This window comes from Corapipo altera, unplaced genomic scaffold (genome assembly GCF_003945725.1).
Source record: "Corapipo altera isolate COAL_440 unplaced genomic scaffold, ASM394572v1 1, whole genome shotgun sequence".
Taxonomy (NCBI): Eukaryota; Metazoa; Chordata; class Aves; order Passeriformes; family Pipridae; genus Corapipo; species Corapipo altera.
The window spans coordinates 7,938,067-7,965,115 of NW_020884873.1; the positions used below are offsets into that span (position 1 = coordinate 7,938,067).

Genomic DNA, 27,049 nt, shown 5'->3' on the forward strand with positions numbered 1-27,049 from the left:
GCCCCTTTCTACATGTGATGGCTACTCCATATAGTTTATTCAATTTTTTTCCATTGTACATTGTAAAATCAGACTTAATTATTAAGAAAATCCAAGTAAGAAGCTGAAATGGATTCTGACTGCTGTTGCCCTTCATTCTGCTAGCAATCCTCCTGTAATGAGTACAGCTAGTACTTGTTCAAGAACAGATGGTCTAAGGGTTTTTATAGTGTAGGGAACAGGTTTTTCAATGCCAAAATTGCTTATAATATTTCAGTAAACAACATAATTTTTAAATACAAAGTTAGAATTAACATAAATCTAGAAAATTGCTTTGTAAGTGATCTCTTTCATGCAGGAGAAAAGACTGAAACTGAACCTGAATTCCTATAATTTTGAAGTCAGTTTGCCAAGGATTGTAATTGCTCCATTTTTTCCCCCCAGAAATGCATAAATACATAAAATCTATTAGTATATTAGTATATAAAAATTAATTTCTGAGCCATGGTCCTTATTTTTAAGAGGCAAAATGAGAAATGCTATTGGTGTTTAATGATGCTTAAATGCTGAAAAGTTTTTATTATTAACAATTGGCAAGTTAAACAGGACATCGATTTCCTTCCTTACTTTATTTTACTCTTGTTGCTGATGGGTAATTAGGTTTGGTGGCCATGTTTGCTTAAGAATTTTTTGATGATTTAAAGTTTGCTTATTTAGAGGAAGAAAATGGATTCAAATTATGAGCCAGCATGAGTCAGAATGATCTACTAGTTGTGGAAGGCGAGTTGGCAGACCTAGGTTTGGTCCCATGCCTGTCACCAGTATCTGCAGCGCCCTTGTGAGCTCTGAGAGTCCCCTCTGAAATCTGAGTCTTCTTCAGCTCCCTGTGGTGGGGACTCTCAGATGGGTTACAGATACTCTCACAGTCAGCAGTAATCTGAAAGGTTTCCAATGTTAATGCACCCAGCAGTTTAATAGTGATGCCTCTTACCAATATAAACTTCATTGAGCTTGCTGTGAAACAAAACTAACATCCTTGTGCAGTGAGGATGAGGGAAACTGAAAATTTGGGCCTAAGGAGAGAGGAAATTTTTGAGCTCCATGCCGGGAGCCACCCACGGGAGAAAGAGGTGTTTTTGTGATGGTGGGTTCTGGCAAAGGGGTTTTCAGTCTTTTACAGAAACAAACACTGCTTTGCAGGACCAGCTACAGGACTGGTGTCATAAGGGAGAAAGGAAACCATTTTCCCTTCCTCAAAAGAATAATTTGCTAGACCTGAGTTAGCAGGCAGAAACCTGAAGTCCAAATTTGGCTCAGGTTTAAGTAAAATTACCCACAATTTTTTGACACACCATTAGTCATAAGCAATGAGTGGTTTTGAGAGTGAGGGAGAGAAAGTCTGAGTGAGTCAACAGGCTACTGTGCTGCATGCTGTTATATATCCAGTGTTTAAAACCTTGAAGAGATGTGGTCCTGTGCAAATCACCAGAATTTAGAAGCTTTAATATGTTCTTTCAAAGCCCTTTTATTTTGCAGACGAGGTCATTATCAGTTGGACTTAAAAAGCCACTTCCCTTTTCCCTCCAGATAACATCAGTGGGAGTTCACTGAGCTGGTGCACACTATTGCTGTGGGTGTGTAGCTGTGCAGGATCTGGCCCAGTGAGAGCAAAGGTTTCATGCACACCTTTGATGTGCGGGGGAAAAAAAAGAAAAAGGCTTTTCCAGACACGCCTCCCCTGGCAGCCTGGTCATGCAGCAGAGAGACAGGGTGGTTTTGCCTGCTGCTGAATCAGCATTGATCTCGGCAGATGTGGAGCAGATATGCCTGGCAGAAGCTCTAAGACCAAAACAGAGGGGCTGTGCAGTTCTTGTTGAGCAATAGATTATGGTATTCTTGAGCGAGACAGTTTCGAGGTCCAGGAGATAGAGATCAGGCAGCAAATGCTTCCACCGTGCTGAAATCAAACCCATTCAGGGGAAGTAAGCCTACCTTCAGAAAATCATTTCGTCAGGGGAAAAGCAGATCCCAGCTAATTTCTCTGAATGCTCTGTTTTAGCAGCAAATAGAACTCTTGCTGGCTTCACCTCCATCTCAGCGAGTGTTTTACCCCCATTTCCCCCTGCACAACGCGGGAATAGGCAGTGTCAAGGTTAAACCTGGTCGCCAGCTTTTGTTAAGGTGTCGTGCCTGCTTGCGAAGGCAAGGCACCTGCCAGGCATGCCCAGTCAGCCCTAGGAGCCGGCTCTCCCTGCGCTCAGGCTTTGGGAGGCTGGAGCACAAAGAGCGCTTGTTGCCCCAGTCCCCGGGAGTCTCCCAGTGCTACCACTAGCTGGGGAGGACTGGTTACCATGGAGGCTGCCATCTGTTCACTCCCTGCTGGAATGTGATTATCCTCGCTGGGTTGGGAACCAGCAAAAGCAGGGGAGCGTGTGCTGTCGGCAATTATCTGCAATGGAGTGCGTTAATGGAGGGCTGGAATTAGCTAGCTGGAGGAGCACATAAAAGGATTTTATCAAAACTATTAATGATTTCTAGCCAGGAGGAGTAAGCTTTTTGCAAGGTCAGTACTAAATTCATTCTTTATGTAGACAATTTTTAATTGCTGTGGTGGCTTTATGAATGGCAGCACCACGGAAATAATGCTTATTGTTAAGAGGGTGTGTGGGGGGACTGTGTTTTAAGGATCTTTGTTTGTCTGTTTCAGTTCGAGCAGTTTAATTTGGGGTTGTTAAAGTAGTAAGTCAGAACAATAACTGGCCGAACTGACACAAATGGAGCAATTCGTATCTCTTGTCTTTATGAAATGCTGTTTGCTGCCAAATATGTTTGATTCACAAGTCTTTTCACGCTAATTGCTTTTTGTCTGAGTGATATCTTTTTGGATGTGGTACGTGTTTGGTTTTCGTACTGGCATGAAGGGTGAGACGAGGGAGAAATGTTCAAACAGAGCTGGTGATACAATGGATGTTTAGGGTGTTTTATGCAGTTTGCTCAGAGGAAGCAGCGTAAGGGAGGCAGAATGCAGGAGCAGGTTTTCCACTCTTCGTTCCCACCCTCTGCCCCTCTTTCTAACTCACCAACTGACCAAACACTTCAGACTCTTTCTCTTAAAGAGCTTAATTGTATGGAGACTTGTCAGGAGTTTTCAGAATACTCTGCAAATATTATGACTGTTTCGATGGCAGGATTTCATTTAAAGGGGAAAATAAAATTAGAAGTATATGCTTGTAAGGTTTTTGTGTCCTACAAAAGACTTTTTTTGTTGTGTTTTAGGAGCTAGGAGTGTTATTTTTTTTCATAATGAATGAATGATGAACATTTTAGTGCAATTCAAATTACTGACTTAAACGAGGAGCATTAAAATTTTGCACCCCGTATAGACAAAATGTTACTTCAGCAGATGTTTTTAGTCACATATGGGCTTTCCTTTTTCAAATAAAGGTTTTATGCTGCATCCCTCTTGCCAGAACTGCCATTTTTATTTGGTGCAGGGGAGGACACTACCAGAGGCTTTTAATTAAAACTGTGTCAGTTCTAATTCAACCTATTTGGCCTCTGCTTTTATGCACTGAAAATGTCAGTATATTGGGAGTCTGGAAGGGAAGTTACTGAGAGAGTTAATAAGTCACGATTGCAACATATTTGCCTAGGATAAATTTTTAACCTACAAGATGCTTTCCAAGTCTTGGTGCCTCACAAAAGTGCATGTGGGAGATTGAGGGGGTTTTTATTTCTTTGAGTACTTTAACTGTTTGTGATGTGTGAGCTTTTCTTGCGCTTGTGGGAGGCTGGTATATGTGCATGAAGTCCTTTCAGACTTTTATGCTACGCTTGCACGTTGGTGGAACTGGGTGAGCACTCTAAATGGAAGCTGTATCATCTTATAATTAAAAAAAAACCACCAAAACCCACACCTTCTTTAAACCCCTTCTTTTCCCAGAATTTAGCTATTGCATTGCCGTTTGAGTGGGTGAATTATGCAAAACTTGTTTTTAATGGGCTGCAGTGGACTTGTTCACACGTGTAAGTCACCGGTCTGGAATTGTGTTGTTAAAAAGAGTGCAGGGGGCAGATTGGCTTTTGTGCTTGGAAAGAGATTAGACTTTCACCCTTCAGATGCTACGCTGGACCTAACTGGAGGGAAGGGCAACCACCCCAAGGTTATGCTGGTGTGGGATGTGTTTCTGTTCCCTGGTGTCTTTCTAGGAAGGTTGCTGTTGCCCACAGGGTTCACTGTCGCTGTGTGTGTGAATGATAGTCTCATTGGCAAGTCTTCACAGATAGCAACAATCATATCAACATAAAGGTAAAGGCTTGTATATCCTTTCCAGAGGTGATTTTTCCTGATTGCTAACTGGTGGTGTGCTGAGAAGCTTGTTTTTCCACTGACTTTGCTAAACCTGTTTCAAGGATAAATAGGGGACTTTGCATTCTGCATTCTCCAGCTCTTATTATATTCTCTGACAAGCACTATGCAACTGTCCAAATAGTCTTCAGCAAACAATTTTTTTATTCTGTCTGGATTGGTCTGCATGTGTCTGTCGGTTACTTATTTTTTATTATTAAATTTTACTTTAGGTCACTAGGTCAGTGTTGATTTGTGGATGTAGGATTTAAAGGCTAGACACTCTTTAATCCATTTGTGCATCTGGCCTTTCATAGTAGACATCCCATTTCCGTGTAACAGAGGAGTTGTTAAATGTCTGTTGGAAACTAATGATTTTTTTTTTTTAAGAGTGTTTTTTTTAATCTTTGGTAGATTATTACAAGTGGCTCTGATGTTTATGCTTAATGCAAACAAATGATTGTCGGTGTAATCTGCTACATGATCTCTTGAAGGAGATTTATTCTAAAATACAGGCTTTGGGGACCAGCAGAGGTGATGGGTCATATTAAGTAGTGATTTGTTTTGAGTTTTTTTCAGAGTGTAAGCTACATTTAGGTACTTCATCTCACACACACAAAAAAGGAACGTTTTTAATAAACTCCTAACTAAATAGTGTCTAGAAATACAACCAAGTATGTAGTGGGCTCATCATAATCTTGTTTATAATGTCTTACATACTAAGCTTTCAGGACACTTGTCATTAAATGGTAAAATCCTGAGTCAATATATAGGAAGCTGGCTTGCGCATAAACGATCACAATTGTTTTCTTCAAACAGACAAGTCTTTCTGCTTTTCACTTGACACATGACTGTGGAATGCTGTTTGACATGACTTGGATTTATTTATACATTGTGTTTGGGCTGCTGCTTGGTGGAGGTTTTAAATGTGCTTGGATTTCAATACACTTTTTTTCCCTGCTGTTTACTCGTGTAGAGTGAACATTAAAACAAACAAACAAACAAGCCCAGGCTCCTTACTGTCTCCTTACAGCAGCATGGCTACTTAAAGGTTTCAGCCTGCAGCTCTCTCTGAAGGGCCAACTGTCTTAGAAAGTCCTGGTGCCTGTTTACAAACTGTTCTCTTTGCAGCTCCCATCAAATAATGGAGTTCTCCCGGCGTTGGATGTGGGAGGATAAACCTGCTGACACAGGCACTGCTGCTGTTGGTCTGCTCTCTGGGCCTTAGTCATGTAGAATTGCTGGTGCCTTTTATGCTTTGCATGGGCGGGGTCAAAATGCTGGCAGTAACACTTTTTTTCTTGATGCTGCAAAGAGCTGTACCAGATTTTAGCAAACACCAAAATTGTTGAATTCGTTCTGAAGCAGATCACCATACTAAACTAGTGCAGTGAGACAATGAGTAAGTAAATGGGAGAGACTGGCAATGTCCAGATTTATTGTATGTCTGGGAATTGTGGTATGTTTTTTAGCCTTTTCAAGGGGGGATTGAATTTAGTACAGAAGTACTTTTGTCCTTCCTAGAAGTTCCATCTTGTTGAGGTGCCTAACTGGAGAACCTGAAGACTCAGAGCTCTTCTGCAAATGATTTCAGAAAATATTCCTCCCAGGTAATTGTTATTCAAAGTTGGGAGAAGAACAGGGTGGGGAGAAATGGCTGCATGCCAGCAACAGAATATCTTGAAGAGGGATTATTTCTGGCTTTTTTTTTTCCCAGTTCATCCAGTTGCTCTTACTATATAATTAGCTGTTCATTTTAAGTATAAAAATACTACTTGGACTGACAGAGACATGGGAATTGTTTACTTTTTGATTATTATCTCAGCAAAGTAAGTGCTTGAGTGCACTTGGGAATGTGGAGCTCAGGACTGGAAGGAGCCATTTGAGGGGTTTTTGTGGGGGCTTTTCCCTCAGTCACAGGTAGTCATATAAGTTACATGTCATTTAGATGTTCAGTAGGCTTTTCTTCTGGCACACTGCGAATTGCAGAGTGTTACTGGCTATGGAAGCAAACTTTAAGCAGAACTTTAAACTGTATTAAATGATGAAAAGCCAATATTACACTGTGCTTCAGAAACTGTGCAGGAAAGATTGAAGTCATTGCCAGTGTCATGAGATTTCTGTTAGTAGTAGAAAACTTAAGCAGACACTTTGAGACATTAATTCTACTAGCAGGATGATGCTTTCTGGACTCAATAGCCACAGTCAGTCTCCAGTGCTTCAGAAAAATAAGAACCCAAAGCAACTAGATTTTGAATCAGAGGGAAGAATAGTCATCTAGTCCTGACGGATGGTGGTAAAAGTGCTTTTCCAGCTGCTGATCTTTGGAGGAACTTCCAGTGCAGTTTTTTTGTACTTGTTCTTGACTATCTGTAGACATTTACTGACTTGTGTATTCTTCAGAATGTACTTTTAGCTGTGGTTTTCTCACAGAAGCACTTTACCTTCATGAAGATGGTATGGATGCAGCTTACCCTGGTATTAAACAGTGTTGCAACTTGTCTGTTCCACTTTTACTTGCGGTAACACTTACTAAAAAAAATTCCTCCTTCAGCTGCCCAGTTATGTGGTGTTGTGGTTATAGTTCTGAGTACCTGTTTTGGATTTGATAGCTAATATTGAAACAAAATATCATGAAAGCTTTTTCAGCAAAGGCTTCTGAACTGGGGATTCAGGCTGCAAAAGACTTGAATTACAGTCTCTTCTACAACCAAAGGTTTTGTTTTGTAGACATTGAGTAATGCCATGGGTGGTATGGTGTATTCCCGGGAGTGGTGCCGAGCATATCTGCTGTTTGAGTAGTAGAGGGAAAATTAGCTCAAGAGCTTGTAATATTACTTAAAAGATCAAGTTGATTCTGTAATGAGTTATTCCTGCAGGGCAAGACCTGAACTTCTGACTTGGAATTTTTCTTCCTAGTATCTCCTCCTCATCCCAGCGTCCTTTGTGTGCTCCTACACCCCTGTCCCATTTTGTACACAAGTTAATATTTATTTTATATTTTTTATTCTCCTCCCTTTCTTAAGGATGTCACTGATGCTGAGGAAGATGAGTGAAAGCATGAAGTGGGCTTTTTTTGTAATTCAGAATAGTTTTATGGCTTCCCATACCATGATTGCAGCAGTTACATTGAGACTAAGATCTAATACCTAGAATAAATAATTTGATGTTCATTGTACTTGTGTTCAACACGGTTGAGTATTGTTCAGCTTCCTAAAATACCAAAAGGGTTCATGGGTTAGATAAGATTACCTGCTGTCTTTCCTTAAATATCCTATGCCACTTTTCTTTACAGCTGAAGTAGTTCTCTGGCAGCTCTATGTGACAAAGTAGTTTCCAAGACTAATTTTGATGTCTGCTCTCTTCGGTAGCTCTTGTTCACGCCATTGCTTGGAGCCTTATGTTGCTGTTATGACTTGGCCACCCACCATAATGTAACTGGCAAGTGTTTTAGTCCCTTGGCTTGTCAAGATTTCTGTGTGTAAGTCAGTTTTAACTGTGGAAGCTGCTACAAACACTCTTAAAGATAGCTGCCATAAGCCAAAATACATTCGAAGGCCTAGGGGTGGAATTGGAGCTTTGCCTAAGAACCGGAACACAACAGTTAAAATCTAACACAATGAAATATTCACAGTTAGCAGTGTGAGCACTGTTTGCCCTTAGTAAAGTCAGCAGTGCTGCACTCCTCTGTTGTTTGCTAGCAGCATTCTGTTATTTTGGGTAAATGTTCTTTTTAAGATCTTAGTCTGGAACACTGTAGATAAAGCACCTTGCCCACCAATTTTTCCCCATATTACCACTTATTCTGCAAGCTGTGGTCTGCTTTCTGCTGTAAGAGGCAGACCATTTTGTTTTGGGGCGTGTGTGGTTATAAAGCTGATTTTATTGATTGTAAAATATAGTTTTTCCGAACAATTGAATTAAATTTTCCAGACCTGTCTTGTCACTGATGTTACTGGTCTTATTCCTGATGTTTCTCTGGTTTGCCTGAAAATATTCCAAAATTTTCCTACTGTTGAAAAATTCTGAAAACTGAAGAATGCTTTTCTACTTGCTTCTTAACACAGGGGTAAAACTTCAGCTGGTAGCTGAGGTGGGTTCTTTGTGATTGTGTGTGTCTTTCATGGAGCGTCCTCAGCTTGTGCGAACAGAAGTGTGATATTCCCACAATCTGATATTAAACATTTTCAGTGCAAAACAATGCCCAGGACACTGTAATGATGAGAGGGAAAAGCCTCTCAATCCAATGTGATCTACTTACTGTTCTTTGATAATGTAGTCTGTTCATCATGTTTTAATGGATTAAGATTTTTTCCTTGCACTGAAACTGCTTTAATCCAGTTTATCTCAAAATCAGGTGGTGGTCTTTCTATGAGAAAGACAACAATGAAACTTGACTGTGTCTGTTTTATAGCTGGCATCTTCTCTGACTCTAGGTTTTTTAGAATTCAGAGATAGCAGTAAAAGAACTGTGGGGAAAAGCTTATTGATTGCTTTTGTGTTGAAATAAATGATGAAAAGTTATTACTGTCTGACTAATGAGGTCTGGTGTATGGATGGCAATAATTTAAAGGAAATTACAGTTTCATTAGTGCTGATGTGGTCTCAAAGGCTATGTTTAACTATGAGCACAACTTCACTATGTAAAACAGTTGCAGATGTCTCTGATCTCGCACCCTTACTGCTCCAAAAGCTGAAATGCGTGTCTAAATTCTCTTATTTTTTCCCCATTGTGTGTAATTTTACCTTACTTTTTTGAAATAAATTGGTTCATAGAATTCCTTTTGATCAGTTTTCCCTGGACACTTGAGATGTGGATGGACTGGAAAAAAGCAGTACTATGTATTAATGGCAGAGGAGAAAAAGCTCTGCAAAGAAGGTCCCAATTTGCTGACTATCCTTTAAGTACTAGATCAAATTGGCCATAACAGGACAAACTCAGGAGACTAAAACTGTATATATATTTGAGGCAGAATGAAATAGTTGTGAACAGATAGTGACATTTTTTGTCCTGTGACATGATCTAGTGAGAGAAGTCTCTGCCCGTGCAGGTGGGTTGGATTGCATGATCCCTAAAGGTCCCTTTCCACCCAAACCATTCTATGGTTCTGTGATTTTTCAGAATGGAGAAAGTTAATTTGACGCTTTCTAAAATGTGACAAGAAGGCTGGAGAAAAGTGGAAGGAGAAATGTGTCGTGCCCTCAAGTTTCTCTTCCTCAGAAAGGACAAAGTCAGAGCTAAGGTGGAATAGACTGAAAATGCCTGTACTGTCACATATTCTGCTTAAGAAATCTGAATGGGATTCAGGGAAGGACTAAACAAATTCATAGTGAATATGGCTTCCATCATCTGGTAAAGTAGGGTTGCACACAAATGCATCTGCTGACATGGATGGTGCATAAATTGATGCTGTAAGCCATGTTGTCTGTTTGATGCCTTCTGAGTGGGTTACCCAAACATTTGCTACTCTTTGTCAGACACAGAATTTTTTTTTTGAATTTTTTTTAATTCTTTTTTTCCTGACCTTGCTGTGTATGCTCTTACCTACCCCAGAAATGTACTGATTACTCTACTGTGTTCACTGTGAATCTGCTATGCAGTTTTTTTATTAACTCAAACCAAGAATAATTTGTACTTTATTTTTAGTATCTAGCACTGCCCAAATTTGATTTTTATATGGACATGAAATCACGGTCTCTGCAATTTGACCTGCTTCACTTGAGTCTTTAGTGTCTGGATTTTTAATGTGGCAGAGGTAATTTTTAAATTATGAATTCAGCCTTTCACTGTACTGCAGAATCTTAGGAAAATTTTGTGTGGTGGCCTTCCTCATTTGGGTTGTGGGGTTTTATTGTGAGGTACATGTGTATTTGTGTGACATGCGTTTATGTGTGACCGAAAGCTAAATTAACTGGAAAATGAGTCTATGCTGTTTTGCAAATATGTTAAATGGTGTTTGATGTGTGAAGGTGAGTAAAGGTGGATGGCACACTTTTAGGGTAGGCCATAGCCTTTTTCCTCCTTGCTTTTTTCCACTCTTCTTTAAGGAAGAGTATGCATTTTTATGGTAACAGCTACATCATGACCCCAAGCTGTTGAGGGACCAGTGCTGCCCTCCTGGTCTAGTACCACCTGGTCTGCTGGTCTGGCTGTAGATTCTGGCTGGCAGGGGAGTGCACTGGCAGGTGGGAATGTCACCATCAGAGGTAATACTGTCACTGGGGACAAGGCAGCAGCTGTGTGGGAGGCAGGAGGCCTGACAAAGTATCCTTCTCAAGGAGGAAGGCATTGCAAGGAGAAAGCAATGAAGAAGGCATGAGAAAAAGCAGGATTGCAGGGCCAGAGTGTCTTCTCTTCGTGGGTATTTGCTAACTCTGTGTTAGCATAATAGAATGGATAACACTATAAATACTGATTTCTTCTTCCCTAAATCATAACATGATGCTTTCTCTCAATTTTGTAGTATGTATATTTATAGTGTGTATATCTATATGTATACATGTGTATATCTGTACCTATATATATATATAAGAAGGAGGTTTTAGAAATAAGAACTCTTAAACCATTTTTTTTAAAACAGAAGAATTGGCAAATCAAACACAGTTGATCAAGGTGAAGCCTTTGACCACTTTTCATGTCTAAAACTAAAAATCCTTTAAAAATTGATGATCTTTCTTTACTAAAGAAGAATAATTGAAAAATGAACCACAGATTCCTGGATTTATACTTTTTTTTTAGAGTATGGAAGATACTTTAAGCTACAGAAAAACAGCTTTATGTGGTTAGTGTAAAACGTACAGTTGCCATAGCAAAAGCAGTCCTTTTGTAAATGCTAATAAAATAGATGTAAGTGATGTGATCTTTGATATAGTTCTCTGGTTTTGTAGAACCGCAACCTTTTCGTTATTTGTTTGGAGAGTTTTGTAGTTGCTTGTATCGCTTCTATACTTGGACTAAATTGCAGACACAAAGATGCTTCAACAACAAATGCTGTGCAGACATAGGACAAAAAGTTCTTTTCCCCTAAGAACTTCTAATGTTTGTTTGTGCAACCACAGGCTTTCCCTTTGGGGCACATAATACAGCTGAACTGGAAGAAAAGAAAAAAAAGATGGAAAAATACTGCTATTTACGTTCTACTTATGGCACAGTAGTTGTTTACTCCATCTACCTTGAGATTGCTTGTTTTGCATCTCCTTGCATGTGAACCAGGAGAGCAAGGGAAGAGTGATGGAGTTTTTGATTTTCAGAACTAGGAGGGTAAAATATCCTTTCCACAAACTTGTTTCTGTTTAGGCTGCAGATCCTGAGTATCTCTTAAGTGTTTCTCACCTTGTTGGGGGCTAGTCACCCATCTTCTTAAGGTGCTATTGATACTTTTCATTGTTGTGGCAGTCCTGAATAGCTATTTCTAAACTCCCTCCCTGCCTAGCCCACTTCTGTGTGGACTTTTCCTCTTCCCTACTTTTCTTGGTGGTCATTAGTTTCTGCAGGTCACTTCCTTAATAGAGAATTTCCCCCATCCTTATATTCATTATATACCTGAAAATCTTGAGTTTTCATATGGCTGTTTCTTCCTTCCTCACTTGCCTGTGTGGCAAAGCTTGAAGGATGCAGCTTAACAAGACAGCAGTACTTAAGTTGTGTGCATTGGATTTTTTTATGTGTTTTGTTTAAGGTACAGTTTCTGTCTGTCCAGGCTTCTGCACAAAATCACTTGTTACTGATTTTAGACTAAGCCAAGAGTCATGAAAAGGGCAGCACATGGAAGGTCTGACAGAAGTGAGGGTCACCTCAGGACAGGAGTGTGTAGTGTCTCGGTAGCTGATCCCATTGCCCTAAGAATAGCTGGGAGCCAAGTTGAACCCCTTTGCCTGGCTTTTGAGAGAGGCTTTCAATAGCATCTTAGGAACTATTTTGGGCTGAGGACAAAGCATGATTTTATTATTACCCATACTCAAACTGCTGTGCTTTTGAAGTACTGGGACGTAAAGGAAAGTGGAGAGGGGTAGGTCAGTGTGAGTCAACCACAACTACTGTATGAGAGTCCTGTGAAAGGGGCCTTTCTCTCTTCAACTCATTGAGATGTCTAAAGATCTCCCACATGGGAAAAAAAAAGGTGGGAGATATTTTCATATGGAGATTCCAAAGTGCCCATTTTGCGTTCTGTGCCAGGGTGACAGGTTGGTTACTGATCCTTTGGATGAGACAGTTACTGGCTTGCACAAACTGTGTATCATGTCCTGATGCAGCATCCTCAGCAAACTTCTTCAAACACTTTGTGCCTGAAGTGAGCCTGCAGTAAGGAGGACAGCCCACCACAGCCACTCTGAATGCTGGACTGTGATTCACTGTCACATGAACAGATTTGGTTTGGGGGCTGTGTGTGTCACTGTGACATGATGCCCGTGTAGCTCTGTAATACTTAGTTCAGCTTTCCAGGTCTCCTAACAGCACTCATGTGACTTCCTTCTCAATTTCCTTCATCACATTAAGAATATTCAAATTATTTATGTATATAATTTGAGTCTCCTTATCTGCAAAATGGGGAAAGTACTGAGGGAAAGCTTGTGGTGCTTAGTTTGAAAGGTGCTAGGAAAAGAAAGTAAGTGTTGTCTATTTACTGTCAGATGTCTGTAAAAACTTTTAATTATTGGTGGTAGTACAGTGGTACATGAGGCAATAATGTTGATGTGACATAACATAGTTTCATAGAACTAGTGTGCTGTGCAAGGACTAAAAACATACTGGGTTTAGTTTGTGTCATACTACATGACAGCAACTACTGATTTTAGTAGTATGGTTTTAATTACACACTGACAACATTTTATTTAACTAGTTGTTCCCCATTCTGTAACAAACGTGGATAGTGCCTTCCTAAATCTTCGTTCGCAAAGCCTAGCCATGATATGATGATGTTCTCCATTCCTCTTCATCTACTTTTTAGAGAAAATTAATTAAACTAACTTTATTTTTTAATTAACTTTTCTTCAAAGTTCACAGGCATATTTTGGTGACAGGTAAGGCACAGCTGCACCTACTGTTGATGAGTTTTCCACTAATACTTGCCACTTGGTGTTGTGCAGTTTGCATGTTTCTGCTCTTAAGAGTAAGCAAAGTTGGGGATGGAACACATGTGAAACCAGGGGAATAGGTTAATGAGATGTTCTCATTCTAACAGTTTTAATCTCTCCCAAATCCCCTTATTGGCTAGTTAATCAAATAGAGATAAAACAATTAATCTTTTACCTTTTTTAAAAAGGATAGGTTAAGCATGTGTTTTAAAGATTGGCAGCGCTGACTTCTTTATAGCTGTTTCAATGTTGTTACTTCTGGAAATGAAATAAAATCCCCAGTTTCCTTCATGTGTGTAAAATTCCTTCTCTCTCCTTGAGTGGTAGCAGAACTGTGGTGACTCTTCGTGGGCTGTGGTGGGTTGGGGGGTTGCCTGTGTGGTCCATGGCTGGTTGGAGCTCTGACTCCTTGCCTGTTCTCTGCTTTGTCCCTGTGGCAAGGACTGAGGGAGAAGAGTGTCTTGGTAGCTCAGATGTCATCCCTCCCCCATATCATGTTGAAAGTTTCTAACAGTTATTATATACCTTTCCCCAGAGGGGAGACTTCATTTCTTGTCTGGCCCCTCCTTTTCCTTGTGTGACCCCTTCACTCCTCTTTGTTTGTAGTGGTCAGTAACCATGTATGTAGCTGCATATCTGAACCAATTGCTTTTGTAGCCAATTATCTTTGAGTTTTCCAACCCACTGTGTTGCTTGTGTGAAAAGTGAAAACTATATTGCTGATCCCATCTGAATTTAAAGTCTGTCACATCCTTGTATGATAGGCATTATCAATGGTTTTCCTGGGCTGGAAAGAGTATACCAGGCTGAAGAAAGGGTGACAAAGCCCTCACTGGCAGATGGACAAACCAGGGTCATGAGGAAAATTATTTGTTCCAAATATGGGAAACTGAGCAGAAAATTTATCTTCTCAACCAAGTCTTTCCTGGAGAGATAAGGTGTTATTTTGTAGATGTACTTCATATGCAAGCCTAAGCAAGGGGGGCAGCCTTTGACCTCCTGGAGGTAAACTTCAAAACAGAAATATAACCTATGCATTGGAGTTCTCTTAGTTGGTTATGAAACTCAGCTAATGTTATTTTTTTTGTTTTAAGGATGTGATGATGGCCTGGATGAACAAAATTTGTATGTGTCTTTAAGGAGCCTGGGATTACTGGCTAGGAGTATCAAGCATGGGGAAATGCATCTTCCTAGCTCAGCAGTGTAAAAATAAAACAACACTTTAAAACCAAAAACAACACTTGCAAATCTTGGCCAAAGTGGTAAAAGTGGGTTCCATTTAGATTTCAAATCCATATGCAGGGAGCTTGTATCTGCTCATCTCAAGAACAAAACAGACCGAAGTGTTGAAATAACTGGAGGAGTACTTGTTTTTTTTTTTTCTGTTTTTGGCAGTACCCCCTGCCATTCAACATCTGTAATAGAAAGGAAATAATTAGTTGCCCTGTTCCAGAGGGCTGTCCTCTGGGTGAAAAACAGATATTCATGGATTGTTTTGCAAGTGTGTTCCCCGTAACCCTTGGTACTTGTCCTTCAAAGCAGTTCTGCAGCGCTGTGCTCCTGCACAGCCTTGAGTGTGAGGACCACAAACGGCTGGTGATGTGGGAGCTGTGGTTTGGACCAATGCAGAGGTTGAAGATGACCTCAGCTGGAGCAAATGGCAAGCTGGCTGCTATATTCTGATTCATATTATCCAAATTGACAGGGCTGGATTTAAATCCCAGTTTTTCTCCTGCTGAGATGAAAGTGTGCCAGCCAGGGATCACATGGTGTGGGAGCTCTGAAAAATAGAAGAATGTTACTTGCAGTAACTTCCCTTTTCAGTTAATCCTTTTGCTTTTTAAAAATGTGCATTTTCACAGTTCATAATTCACTCTAATATCTTTGTATTGTACCCTGGGGCACAATATCTAGTTCATGCCACTTAAAAATTGATTTTAAATTATTTTAGTTGATTTTAATCTGTGCCAAATAAACTAATGTTTTCACAACGATTCTTTAATGCAGACTCTTGGTCACTGCTCTGGTGTCCTGTGTGTTGTATGTTTTTCATTCTAGGTATAAATTTAAATAGAGATTAGGAAATGCAAAAGATGATTCAGAATGAGCATCATGCAATAAAAAGGGAGAACAAAGCACCAAACAGAAAGTGTACTAACTTGTCCTTTAATCCTGGTACTGCTTTGATTTCAAACAGTAATGCAACTAATAGTGACAAAACTTTCATAGTAGCTGAAGTATTAGACAAAACAACTTACAGTAGTCCCTCCTCCTCCTTTCTCCAGCAGTTTGTAGGTTACATAAGCTGATTTCTTTGTTTTTCCTCTTTACTCGTGAACAGAGTTCACTCTCTTCTCTAAGCGGACTGGTTCGCATGATTACGCTTTTCCTCTCAAAACAGACTCGCCTTCAAGGAGGAGGAGCACAGTGTAATTGAAAGACCCAGCATGTAAACTGTCAGCATATACCGAACATCTGGGGAGAAGTCCTTTCTAACAACTTACAGGGCTTGTAAATAGGATAAATGTGAGCCTCTCCTAGGGTTATTACCATTGCAAAATCAATTTCTGCTGCAGTGGTACTGGATTATATTTGCAAATGATGTCTTCTGAACCAGGTAAGACTGAACAGGTTCCTTCTGGTAAACTTTAATCTCTTCAAGGCTCTGGGGTACATTTGTGTCCAGGGACACCAAGAGTTAAACTTTCTAGTTTGACGCAAATAAGCCAGTGAACATCAGCTGCTTTATGATGCAATACAGCTGGAATGCTCTGGTGGCTTTTTCCTCTTATTCTCAGTATATGAGCTTGAAGTCTCCTGAACCAATTGTCTATACATCTGCCACACCAAGAACTCTGCTGCTTTTGGCTCTTTTTGCTGCTGCTTTCATCAGCTCAAGACTTCCTTAAAAGCAGATCAGTTTTGTGGTGTTTATAAGTGGTTTCAGTTCCTGGCTTATTTGCCAGATTCATTGACCTCTGTTCATAGCTGTAACATATGACCTCTGTTCATAGATTTCTATGGGACATTTCTATAAGTAAGCATTGGCTCTAAGATTTATATCTTGCATTCTTTTAGGAAGCAGGTGCGCACTTGTGACTTCTACTCAACCTTTCACATATGCTGTTACAATAATCCATTTGACTGATGCTTATGCCACGATTAATGTATAGAATTGGCTTCCAGATTTAAAGAATGCTTTCTTTTATTGCACCATCTAGTGAAGGGTTTCAATTTTTTCCATTATATACTCATATGAGTTTTAAAGCATACTGTTGAAAATACTGCTTTACTTGTGAGTGTATTTTTCAGTTCTGGAAAACATTCAGTTTAGGGTAAGTTCAATCAAAAGGCATACCCAACCCTAACAGCTTAATATAAGACAGTAAATATTCTGAGTTAGAGTTTTCCACAGAGAGATGGATGAAGCTGATCTGTGGGAAGTTTGGGTTTAGAATACTGGTCTCCCTCTCTGGAAAGCCCTCTGAGACTAAAGAGAGGAAAGGGAGTCACTGGTTGCGTGAGACTGAGATTTGCAAGAGAAGCTTGGAGTAGGTGCATGCAAATAGTTCTACCCTAGCTCTCCTAAATTCAGTACTTTTGGGCATCTGATTTTTCTTGGGATCAAAGAATACTTGTTTTCAAATAATTCTGTTGGCTCCTTATCTGTTTTATGATGAGGTTTGAAACTGCCCTTCTCCCTCTAGCTTTTAATAATCAACCAAAAGTATGGGAATCATACCTTTCCTCCTGCTCTTTACGTGTCATTTTGCTGAATCTACATGTGGATGTAGGAAACTTTTTTTCACAGATCTATTTCATAAGAGCTGTTTTCTAGGATATGTAATACATATTATTTTCCTGTAAATTAGACAATAAACCCTTATGGATTTTTCAGGAAGTATAATGTGGTGCCATAACTACTATTCTTGGTAGTATAACTCATCTTTCCTCTTGCCCCTTGGCTTACTTTCAGTTTACAGAGGCTGAAGCCTACAGCGTACTTATATCTAACAGTGGCAGTCTGAATGTCAACTATAGAAATACAATAGTGAAGCTGTGATCTTTGATTTTTTTTTAATTTTTATTTGTTATTCTTTTGAGATTAACTAGGTGAAGTACAGGTATAATTGTGTATGCTCTAAGGTGACATAGATTATACTATCGTGGTATTTTCCAGGCAGTGTATTTCCAAGTGTCCAGTTAGAAGGTGTATGAAAGCAGTTAATGCAGGAACAGACTATGGTGCAAATACCTGGCTTGAAGGGTAAGAATTTGTGAGCTTCTACTGACCTGTGGAATAGCATATAGATACCTCCTAATGTCACCTTCTCAGAACAGAATGATGTAGGATACCTATGGATATAGTGTGCAGAGAAATGCTGACAGCAGTAGTTCCAATCTGTGTAAGTTTGAAATTGAGTGGACAAATATCCCTGGACACCCCTAAACAGTATCTGAGAGAGCAGTGAGTTGCTTGCTGAAGCACTGGCTACCTCCAGTCAGGAAGGGAAAGAAATCCTTCCAGTGCTGGGAGCAGGTGAGAGGGGAGTGACATGCCTGGAGGGACAGTGTCTATGGGAAGGTATAAATTCACATGGCACTTTATTCATTGTTATCACAATGAGCAGTTGAGTGTGTCCAGCTAACTGAGCAAAGCAGTTTTTCCAAGTACTAGAGGCCCATAACAAATATGGAAAATATGTAGGATGTAACTTCTCTGGATGTTTTTGAAGACTAGAACTTTATAGATTTATATATATATATATATATGTATGTATAATATTAGTTTTCACTATAAGGAAAACTGATTTCCACTGATGTTGTTTTAAAGGATCCATTGACACCATGGCCCAGAAATCAACAATGGACTTCAGTGTTTTCAGCAGTGCCATCTCTATGCTTTGCTTTGTGACTGCAGCACTGAGTCTTATGTTAGTCTTTTATGTGGTAGGTGCTATATAAATAGAGACAGACAGTCTATTAGTTTACATCATCGCTTGTAAACCCAGTGAATTTGTTGAGTCTTTACTAAAAATTCAAAATATTTATGGAATGTTCATCTTCCCTATCTCTTCTCTTCTGCCCTGGATTTAAAACTACTATAAAACAGAAGGATTAAAGTTCTTTAATGTTAAGAGTTTGGAAATTTAGTGCCCGTGTGTTTCTTACAGTTTAACAGTAAATGCTTGACCTTAAGCAGGACAGGTAGTTAGGAAACTGTCCTTTAGATTGCCATAAAATATTTAACACGTTATGAGTGCTCTTGCTTGCCTGTGAAAAAGCCCTTACAGTCATGACCTGTCACTAAAAAAACAAAGGAAAGAAAAAGAAGGGGAGGCAGCAGCTGGTTTAGGTCACGTGAGGTAGAGAGGGATTGTAGTACTGCCAAATCTTGTATTATAAAAAACATTAAATGTTTAACCTTAAACAAATGTTATTTTTTAAGAGTAATTTTGTAGATTTTATTTGCTCTGTTTTGGAAAACTTTCTTCCCCAACATGCAAACTATCCACTTATTTTAGTGAATGTTTTGATGCTCTTTCTTCTGATGCCAAGAATGAGACTCTAAGGAAAACAGTAAATATTGCATAGGAGTCAGCAACATTTTGTTGAGCTGAAGATCTGTGAGCAGCTCAAGTGATCCAGTGGGCAGTTGCTGCCAAGAGGCTGCCCAGTCCCTCCCCGGGACTTTCCCAGACTTTTGGTCTCACAGATGAAGCAGTTCAGCTCACTTCCATGGCACAAAACTGGTGCTAAAGCCCACATCGACTTGCTGTGAGGTGCAGGGGGTTACACTGGCCTGGAGAGAAACACAAGAAGCCCTAGAGCTGGTAAGAAGTGAGCAGTGGGAGCTACCGGGATGTGGAGGGATGGAGAGGATGAAACTTTCTCGTTTTAGTGGAGGGCTGTCTCGCTCTGTCTGGGGTAGCTGAGGTTTGAGTGGGAGAGGAGTTCTTTTGGTCTGTCCTGGGGCCTTCAAACATTTTCAGTCTGAAATGTTTGCAAAGTGAAAGGTTGCACATCCTTGAGATGTGTTGGATGGTACTGCAGCCATTACAAAATTCTTTCTCTTCCTGAGGCGTAGTTGTGTTTAATGTATTTTTACATTGCATGACTGCTTTTTTTTGTAATACATTTCCTGTCCATTTGTACACTCAAAGATATATATTTATGAGTATTAAGCTTTTAGGAACAGTATGGTAAATATTCATCCAAGTCTGCATAAAAAAATATTTGAATTCTCAACAAGTTTTAAGAAATTACATTCAACATTCATAATACAGTTGTTCTTTTTCTGTAAAACAAACAAAAAAAAAGGACATTTTAAATGGGAGTCTGCAATAGAGAGGAGGGAGGACCAAACAGTAGAGCAGTTCTGAATTTGAATCTCAACCAGTTCATAGCATTAAGTGTAAAGTTGTTTCAATGTGTATAATTTTCAAGAGGCAACTTGAAAGGCAGGTCTGTTAGTCTGGGGTGAATTCTGTGGACAGCCCAAACAATGGTCATCTCTGGCAATCTAGGGCCAAGGGGTTTTTCCCCATTTGGGTCTCAGAAAACTAGTATTTGGTTTTCTCATCTAAGGGATGATTACAAACGATGAGTAAGTGTGAAATGGTGATTGGTCTCTTGTTCCTTACGGAAAAGAGACAGCTGGCATAACTGTGGTAGGCTTTAAAGGGACTGGGCAGGGAAGGTCCTTCTTGAATGATTTCACAGGAAGGCTCTAAATGTACTTAAAGGAGGCTTTTTGTGGCTATTCTTCACTTTTTTTCCCTCAACCAGGTCAAAAGCAGGAAGCACTTGAATTCTTGTGAAGTGTCCAGCTTTGGGTTCTTTATATTTCTGGTTTGGTGCAGCGAGCATTCCCAGGGAACTGCTTGTTTTTCTCTTTCGTAGATGATGGTTGTTAATTACTTGGCAGGGAGACTGAAGTGCTTGGGGAGCCTGACAGCAGGCTGGCTGCCCCGGGCCTGGGGGAGGAAAGGCATTCACCATGGAGCAGCCGGGGTGCCGCACAGCTGCACCGCTGGTGCCGCTCTGAAGGGCCGACTGTTCCTTTCCACCCGCGCTTCGCTCTTGATCATGAAGTGCACGATTTTATATTTTCTTGTAATCTTTCATGTAACAGGGAATAGTTGCCTGGTAGCCTGTTGTCACGCTATTGTGCAGTTAATACCCTGCTGTCTTTTCTATAATTAGGGCATATTTCAAGCCATCCATTTTTAGATAATAGTTTTTTGATTAATTTTTTTTCCCTTTCCTTCCCTACTGTTTGTTCCAACCCCCTTGAGATACGATTCAACAAAATCAATATTATCTAGTGACTACTTGCTTCTGGAAAGGAAGTCTTGTCTTCCTTTGACTATCAATACTTTTGCATCTTTGCCCAGGCTTTGGTGCATCTAAGGTGAATGAATGCATGAAACTGGCTGCTTAATTTTTTGGCAGGATTACATTTCTGATGGCTTAACTTTTCCAGACCGCATCCTGAGGGTAGATGCATGCCAACACTGGTGCACAGAAAGTGGTGGGAGCAGGCAGCCAGGAGGAGGGAGGGAAGTGGGTGGAACAACTTGTGTCCGTGACAGCTGGCTGCTGGATGAGCTTTGGCTTGTCAGATGCTGGCGGGACACATGGACTGCCTCAGCAATTGGATGAGGGAAACAGTTCCATCTATCAGTGATAATTTTATTGACTTGTGTTGAATAATTGGCTTCTGTTTGGATCTTTGGCTGTTCTGCGTTTTGAATATACTATATTATGTATTTATATCTTTAAATTATTTGAATGCTCTGAGTGTGTGTATTTATACAGCTTCTGCTCAGATCTTCTGAAATAAAACATCAGTTACTGTTTCAACCTTCTGTAATTAGGTATTTTATTTTTTTTTTCCCCCTTTGGGTCTGTGGGGGCTTTTTGCTTTGGGTTGTTTTAGCATCCTGTTTCTAAAAATGCTTTCCTTTAGTCCTTTTATCTACAGAAGTAGCTAATTTCATGTCTCAAAGCATATGAATAGTTTCTAAAATAACTCTGAGTTGAGATGACCTGTACAGATAACTGGGCAGAGAACAAGATGAAGTGTCAGTGACTGACTGGTTAGAGAAGTTCAGAAGCAATGTATACTGAGCAAAGTGCTGAAATTTGTAGTTAGATCAAATTTATCTGTACACACCATTATTTTATAATGTCTTATGAATTATGGAAGGGGAGGGCTTTGTTATTGTCTGAGTAATCACTGCACTTGCCTGGTAAGTAAATGCTAATGTATTGTCTTGAATTATTCCAGTGGTTTTTATGATAGCTGCATTTTTCATTCACTTGACTCCAGTATTGCAGGTGCTCTCCTTAATATGACATTAGACTGTGCTGCCCAGCATGGTGTCATGCTGTTTATCTGATATATGATAAAAAGGAAAAAGACAAATAAACAATCTTAAAACTTGACAAATAAAGTGAAAGAAACACAAGACTTGGTGCTACAACCCTTGGCCAGACAAGCGATTCTTCTGTGATCAGTAAATCTGCTTATACAAATGGGGTGTCTTGTTTAGTAAATAGGAGCTTGGCACATTTGGACAATAATGATTACCATCTGTGCAAAATATGCTGATGACATTTAAAAACTTAGGGAAAAATTTCAGTATTACTTAAAACAATAGTTGAAGGGACATTGCTCACTTCACACAGCTCTACACAGAAAACTCAAATGAAAAAATAATTTTGGGAAAACTCGGTGGAGGTGTATATCTTGTGCTAGGATTCGTAATCAAATCGTCTGTTAATTCAGTTGGAACTCAAGAAAGCCACACAAAGCTTCCTCAATCCCTTCCTTCATCAAATACGTAGGAAGCTGTAAAGGGCTTGGGGGAAGGAGAGGGGAGGAAGTGACCCTTAGATACAGGGCTCACCAATGTTCCCATTATCACAATGGAGGAAGAAGAAGTTGACATGTATTCAGGACTCTCCTGCAACTTTGTGAAATACAGTCATGTGAGAAGGAGTTTGTGAGCTGAAAGTTGCCATTGTGTGTTATGGAAGCGGGAAAAGACGATGCTGACAAGGAGGGAGGAATTACCCGAAGAGTTACCTGTTACAGAAATGAAGCAGTAACAGCAGGGTAGCTGTTGTGGGCAACAGGGTCAACTTACCCTGCCTAATCCTGGACTGATGAAGCTGCTGCTACTTATTGTACCCATTTTCTTTTTTGGTGGTTTTTTTTCTTGTGGGTTTGAGCCTTGTGGTTCTAAGCTACATGGTACGTGGTTGTAGGGTCAGGAGCTGGAGTCACTTGTAAGTCTTGTTGTCTTAATAAAAGCAAAGAGAAAAATATTGTCCAAAGCGGCTGAGAGATATTGACATTATGAGATGCTGCAAAGCAGTGCTGGGAAAGGGACCTGGGGGTCCTGGTCAATGGCAAGTTGAATATGAGTCAGCAGTGCCTTGTCAGCCAGGAAGGCCAACAATGTCCTGGGGGGCATCAGGAAAAGCATCACCAGCTGAGCGAGGGAGGGGATTGTCCTGCTCTGCACTGGGGCGGCCTCACCTTGAATATTGTGTGCAGTTTTGGGCACTGCAGTATAGAAAAGATATTAAGCTCTTAGAGAGTGTCCAAAGAACGGCAACGGAGATGGTGAAGGGCCTTGAGGGGAAGCAGTTATAAGGAGGGGCTGAGGTCGCTTGGTCTGTTCAGCCTGGAGGAGACTGAGGGGAGACCTCATTGCAGTATACAACATCTAGTGAGGGGAAGAGGAGGGGCAGGCACTGATCTCTTCTCTGTGGTGACCGGTGACAGGGCCTGGGAGAATGGCCTGAAGTTGTGTCAGGGGAGGTTTAGGTTGGATGCTAGAAAAAGGTTCTTCACCTCAAGAGTAGTTGGGCACTGGAACAGGCTCCTCAGAGAAGTGGTTACAGCACCAAGCCTGACAGAGTTCAAGAAGAACAATGCTTCCAGGCCCATGGTGTGATTCTTGGGGTGTGCTGTGTGGGACTAAGGGTTGAACTCAATGATCCTTGTGGGTCCCTTCCAACTCTTCAGCTTCTGTGATTCTCTGATTGTTTTATGAAACACAAACCATGAAAAGTCTTTACAAGTAAAAGACATAAATGTGTATTTTCTCTTTAGATTTTGGGCTCAATAATATATTCAAAGATGAAAGTGAAAATAAAGGTTTGAGGGAATGCACTGTAATACAGGAACCAAGTATGTGGAAAGAACAGTGCTTTATTCCTGTAAACAGAACCTCTCATACTCAGAGCTCTCCCTTCATATGTCTGGAGATGTGGTTTGAACATTTATTTTCTCTCTTCATTTAAGAAACCTCCATTATTCATTAAATAGTTGAGGAACAACCACCATCAGCAAAGCCACTGTCCCTGAGTATAGAAGAGTCATAAGAAATTAGTGTAAGAAATGCTGTGGTTTTATTGGAGGACCTCAATCATAAGCTACTACTTTCAAACCACAGTCATTTGAAGTCCTGTACAGTGCTTTTTGTTTTATTGGAACAGCATCAGCAGTGCACGTTATATTATTGTGCTAATCCAAAATTAAAACAAATGTTGAAAGATAATTCCATTGATTGCTGACTCATTTTAGTAAGAATCACAACAGATGCCCAGGTTTGCCTGCATGGAATTGACTATTAGACAAGAGCCAAAAGAACAAAGATCAGAGCCAGACAGGACAACATTCTAAGGCACAGTGAGTCTGTTTGCTGCAGCCAGCATTGGCAGGACATCTGTAGTGAATGTGGAATTCATCATTCAGTCTCTTACTTTGCATGACACACAGTATGCTGAGACTGTGAGCGGGGGATAATTGATAAATCTCGTTCTGTTAATATCCTGTCAAAGCTCGGACTTTTAATCTTGAGTGAGTTACCTTCAATAGATGTCCTACTTAAATGTAATGGTATCCATAGCTGGTGACTTGGCAAACTCTATTTTTTTAGGAGCAATTACTATAAGCTGTATTTCAACCTAAAAATGAAATTTACCATGGAAAACATGCATGGTTTCCTCCAGTCAGAACAACTATAAACCTTGATAAAATGCAGGAAAGGCAATACTGAATGCTCGAGTCTCGTGAATACCTTACAAACCAAACAAATGCAGTATTGTCTTATTTTATTTAGACCAAGCAGATATGACAGTGTTTCTGCTTGGTGTTTGGTTCTGTCGCTGATGCCCTGCATATCCTCCTTTAGTTTATTAGAAATGAAACTGTTTCAAAAATTGCTTCTTCTTCTACAATATCTTTTGTGTGTTGTGCACAGTTGAACTTGCTGAAGTTTGTTTCGGTTCTCCTTCTGTGTTACTGCTCTGTGTGTTGCTGCAAGTGGTTCACATATTGAGCATTATGGATACCAAAGTTTGGAAACCTCTGCTCTCTGTTACTATGTAATGTAGCATTTCTACCAAGAAGTTAAATATTTTCTAGTTTTTGGCAAGTATTGTGTGGTGGTTGGTCTGCCAGTTTTGAGTTCAGTAATGTTTCCTGTTTAACTTCACCATCAGATGTTGTGAGTGCATTCACATAAAAGCACACTTTTTGCAATCTACAATTTACACCTGTCATATTTACTTGAAGATTTACTTACTTCATACATTAAATGTTATGAAATTGAGGGTAATATTTGTTTGGTAGTTCTGTTAATGTTCGTGTGCAGTGAGAAATAAGATGCTTTGCATCTTTTTTTATTCCCAGAAAATGGTCTTCTGTTAATCTTAGAATGTTTTTGCCTGTGTCTGGAGAATAGCTCTGCAAGAAAAAATGCTACAATTTTGCATTTTGTCAGCATATGTATCTGAAGTAATCCTTTAATAGAACCTGATCTGTACCCTACACTTTGCCAAGATTCCATCTTTCAAAGATAATTCTAAACTGTCTGTTATTTGCCACTTATTTTCCTGGTCAGCACCTTCTTGCAGAAAGAAAACTAATTTCTTTGGTGAGACCGCCCTCCTGACTTCAGCAAAAGCTATTTTTTTTCTCTTTTTGCAGTGTTGGGTTATCAGCTATTTGCAGTATCTCAGCAGTGGCTCACCACAGTAAAGGCTGGCCTGATGTTTGACTTTTAGAGCTCATCTGCCCAAAACAGAATATCAGTATAAAGTTTTTGTACTATTCTGCAACTGCAAACCATTCACAACCCTATTACCACTGGAATGGGAGAGGTGAATATACATCAAGACACAAATCTGTATTTAACTTGAAAGGATAGCATTTAATAGAAATTTGAGAAAGGTAGATTTATTTTTTTTGGTGAGAGAAACTTGGACCTCCAGACTTTCAACTCTCCTCCTCCATACTCCTAATTTTCAGATAGTTTGAGCTTAGCCCAGTTGTTATTGACATGTGTTTGGGTATGCATCAGGAGTATAAGCATCTTAGTAGCATGTTGAGTCCTCTCACCAAAAGGATAAACCAATGAAGGGTAGGTACCTAGTTAACAGCAACTTAGTTTTGAGGGCAGGTTTGAGCACAACTGTGGGCAAAATTTGTGACTCAATGTCCTGCATTTCCTGCTCAGGCCTCAACACATGTGGAGATATAACTGCATGGGTGAGGTCATTTTCTGCCTTCTTATTTGTGGTCAGGAAGCTGTTGCTCACTCTTGTTCTGTTCCTTGCTACAGCTCCTGTAGTGTTTGGTGAGTAAGTGGATGGGCTGAATTCATCTGTGGAAGGGTCAATGCTACTTAACACTCTCCTGAGCTGATCAGGAGATTGTATGGCTTGGTTACTGTGCCTAAACCAGTACTTTGGTAGAGAGTGTATTAGCTGAACCCCCACCTATGCCCAGGGATGGATAGGAAGCATGAAGCTTTGTATTGATGTTACATGAAAAGATGTGGCAGTAGAACATCAAGACCATAGTCATTATGACAGGTGTTTTGGGACTTAACATGAGGTATACCTAACTGTATAATTTTGATACTTGAATTTTCTCTTGTTGCAAGAGACAAATCCTTTTCCTGTAGACTTTGTTTACACCCAGAAATACCGGATTTCTTTCACTGAGAATGTATGATCAGAAGAGGGATCACGATGGCAGTAAAAATTAGACGGTGCTGGAGCAGCATAGATGTGCTGTGTGCTTAAGAGTGGGAATAAAAATAAATATAACAGAAGACTTAATGGTGTTGAGACTGGTTTATGAAACTGCTGATGAAGGATCTATCCAATACTAAAACATTAGTGTAACCTTTGTGAATATAAATAAGCCATTTTCTCACTTACTGGCATTTCAAGCTGGCTGATTGTGTTTGTCTAAATGTTCATGGCTACAAGTTATTTCTAATTGGAATGCTATGAAAAAATAGATAATGCATTACCTAGCTTCAAATGTTCTTGCAAATGCAAGCGTGTTTGTAAGCATTCTAGCTTCTCATTTCCTCGCAAATGATAAGGAAAATAATTAAGTGCTTATCAAGTTTGCAGTGTTTATTTCTCTTTTCTGTTAGTTATTTATTACCTCTCTCTCTTACATTCTTGCCTGCCCCCATTTTAAATTTACCTAAGTTTTTTCCCCCCTTTCTTTCCTCTTCAGAGTATTTAGTCATTCTTGATTAAAAGATGGGGGTATTAATCATGTACTAGTCAACACAGTAAATGGCTGATAGTATTTTGTTGTGCACT

The 27,049-nt window shown here is 39.9% G+C and overlaps 1 protein-coding gene across 3 annotated transcripts in view; it reads left to right on the forward strand.

Moving 5' to 3' along the window:
• The first annotated feature begins 2,201 nt into the window (after positions 1-2,201).
• The window catches only part of FGD4 (FYVE, RhoGEF and PH domain containing 4), a 65,069-nt gene continuing 40,221 nt past the window's right edge, over positions 2,202-27,049 (forward strand). Inside the window, exon 1 of one of the 3 annotated variants that reach the window (XM_027661697.1) lies at positions 2,202-2,542. Coding sequence is in view for 1 of the 3 variants with exons in the window: in XM_027661686.1 (XP_027517487.1) it covers positions 16,001-16,019 (19 nt within the window). In the remaining 2 variants the exon portion in view is untranslated. Of the gene's footprint in view, positions 2,543-15,858; positions 16,020-19,120; positions 19,237-27,049 lie in introns of those variants that run through there. The other 2 variants (XM_027661686.1, XM_027661706.1) reach the window with 2 other exon arrangements.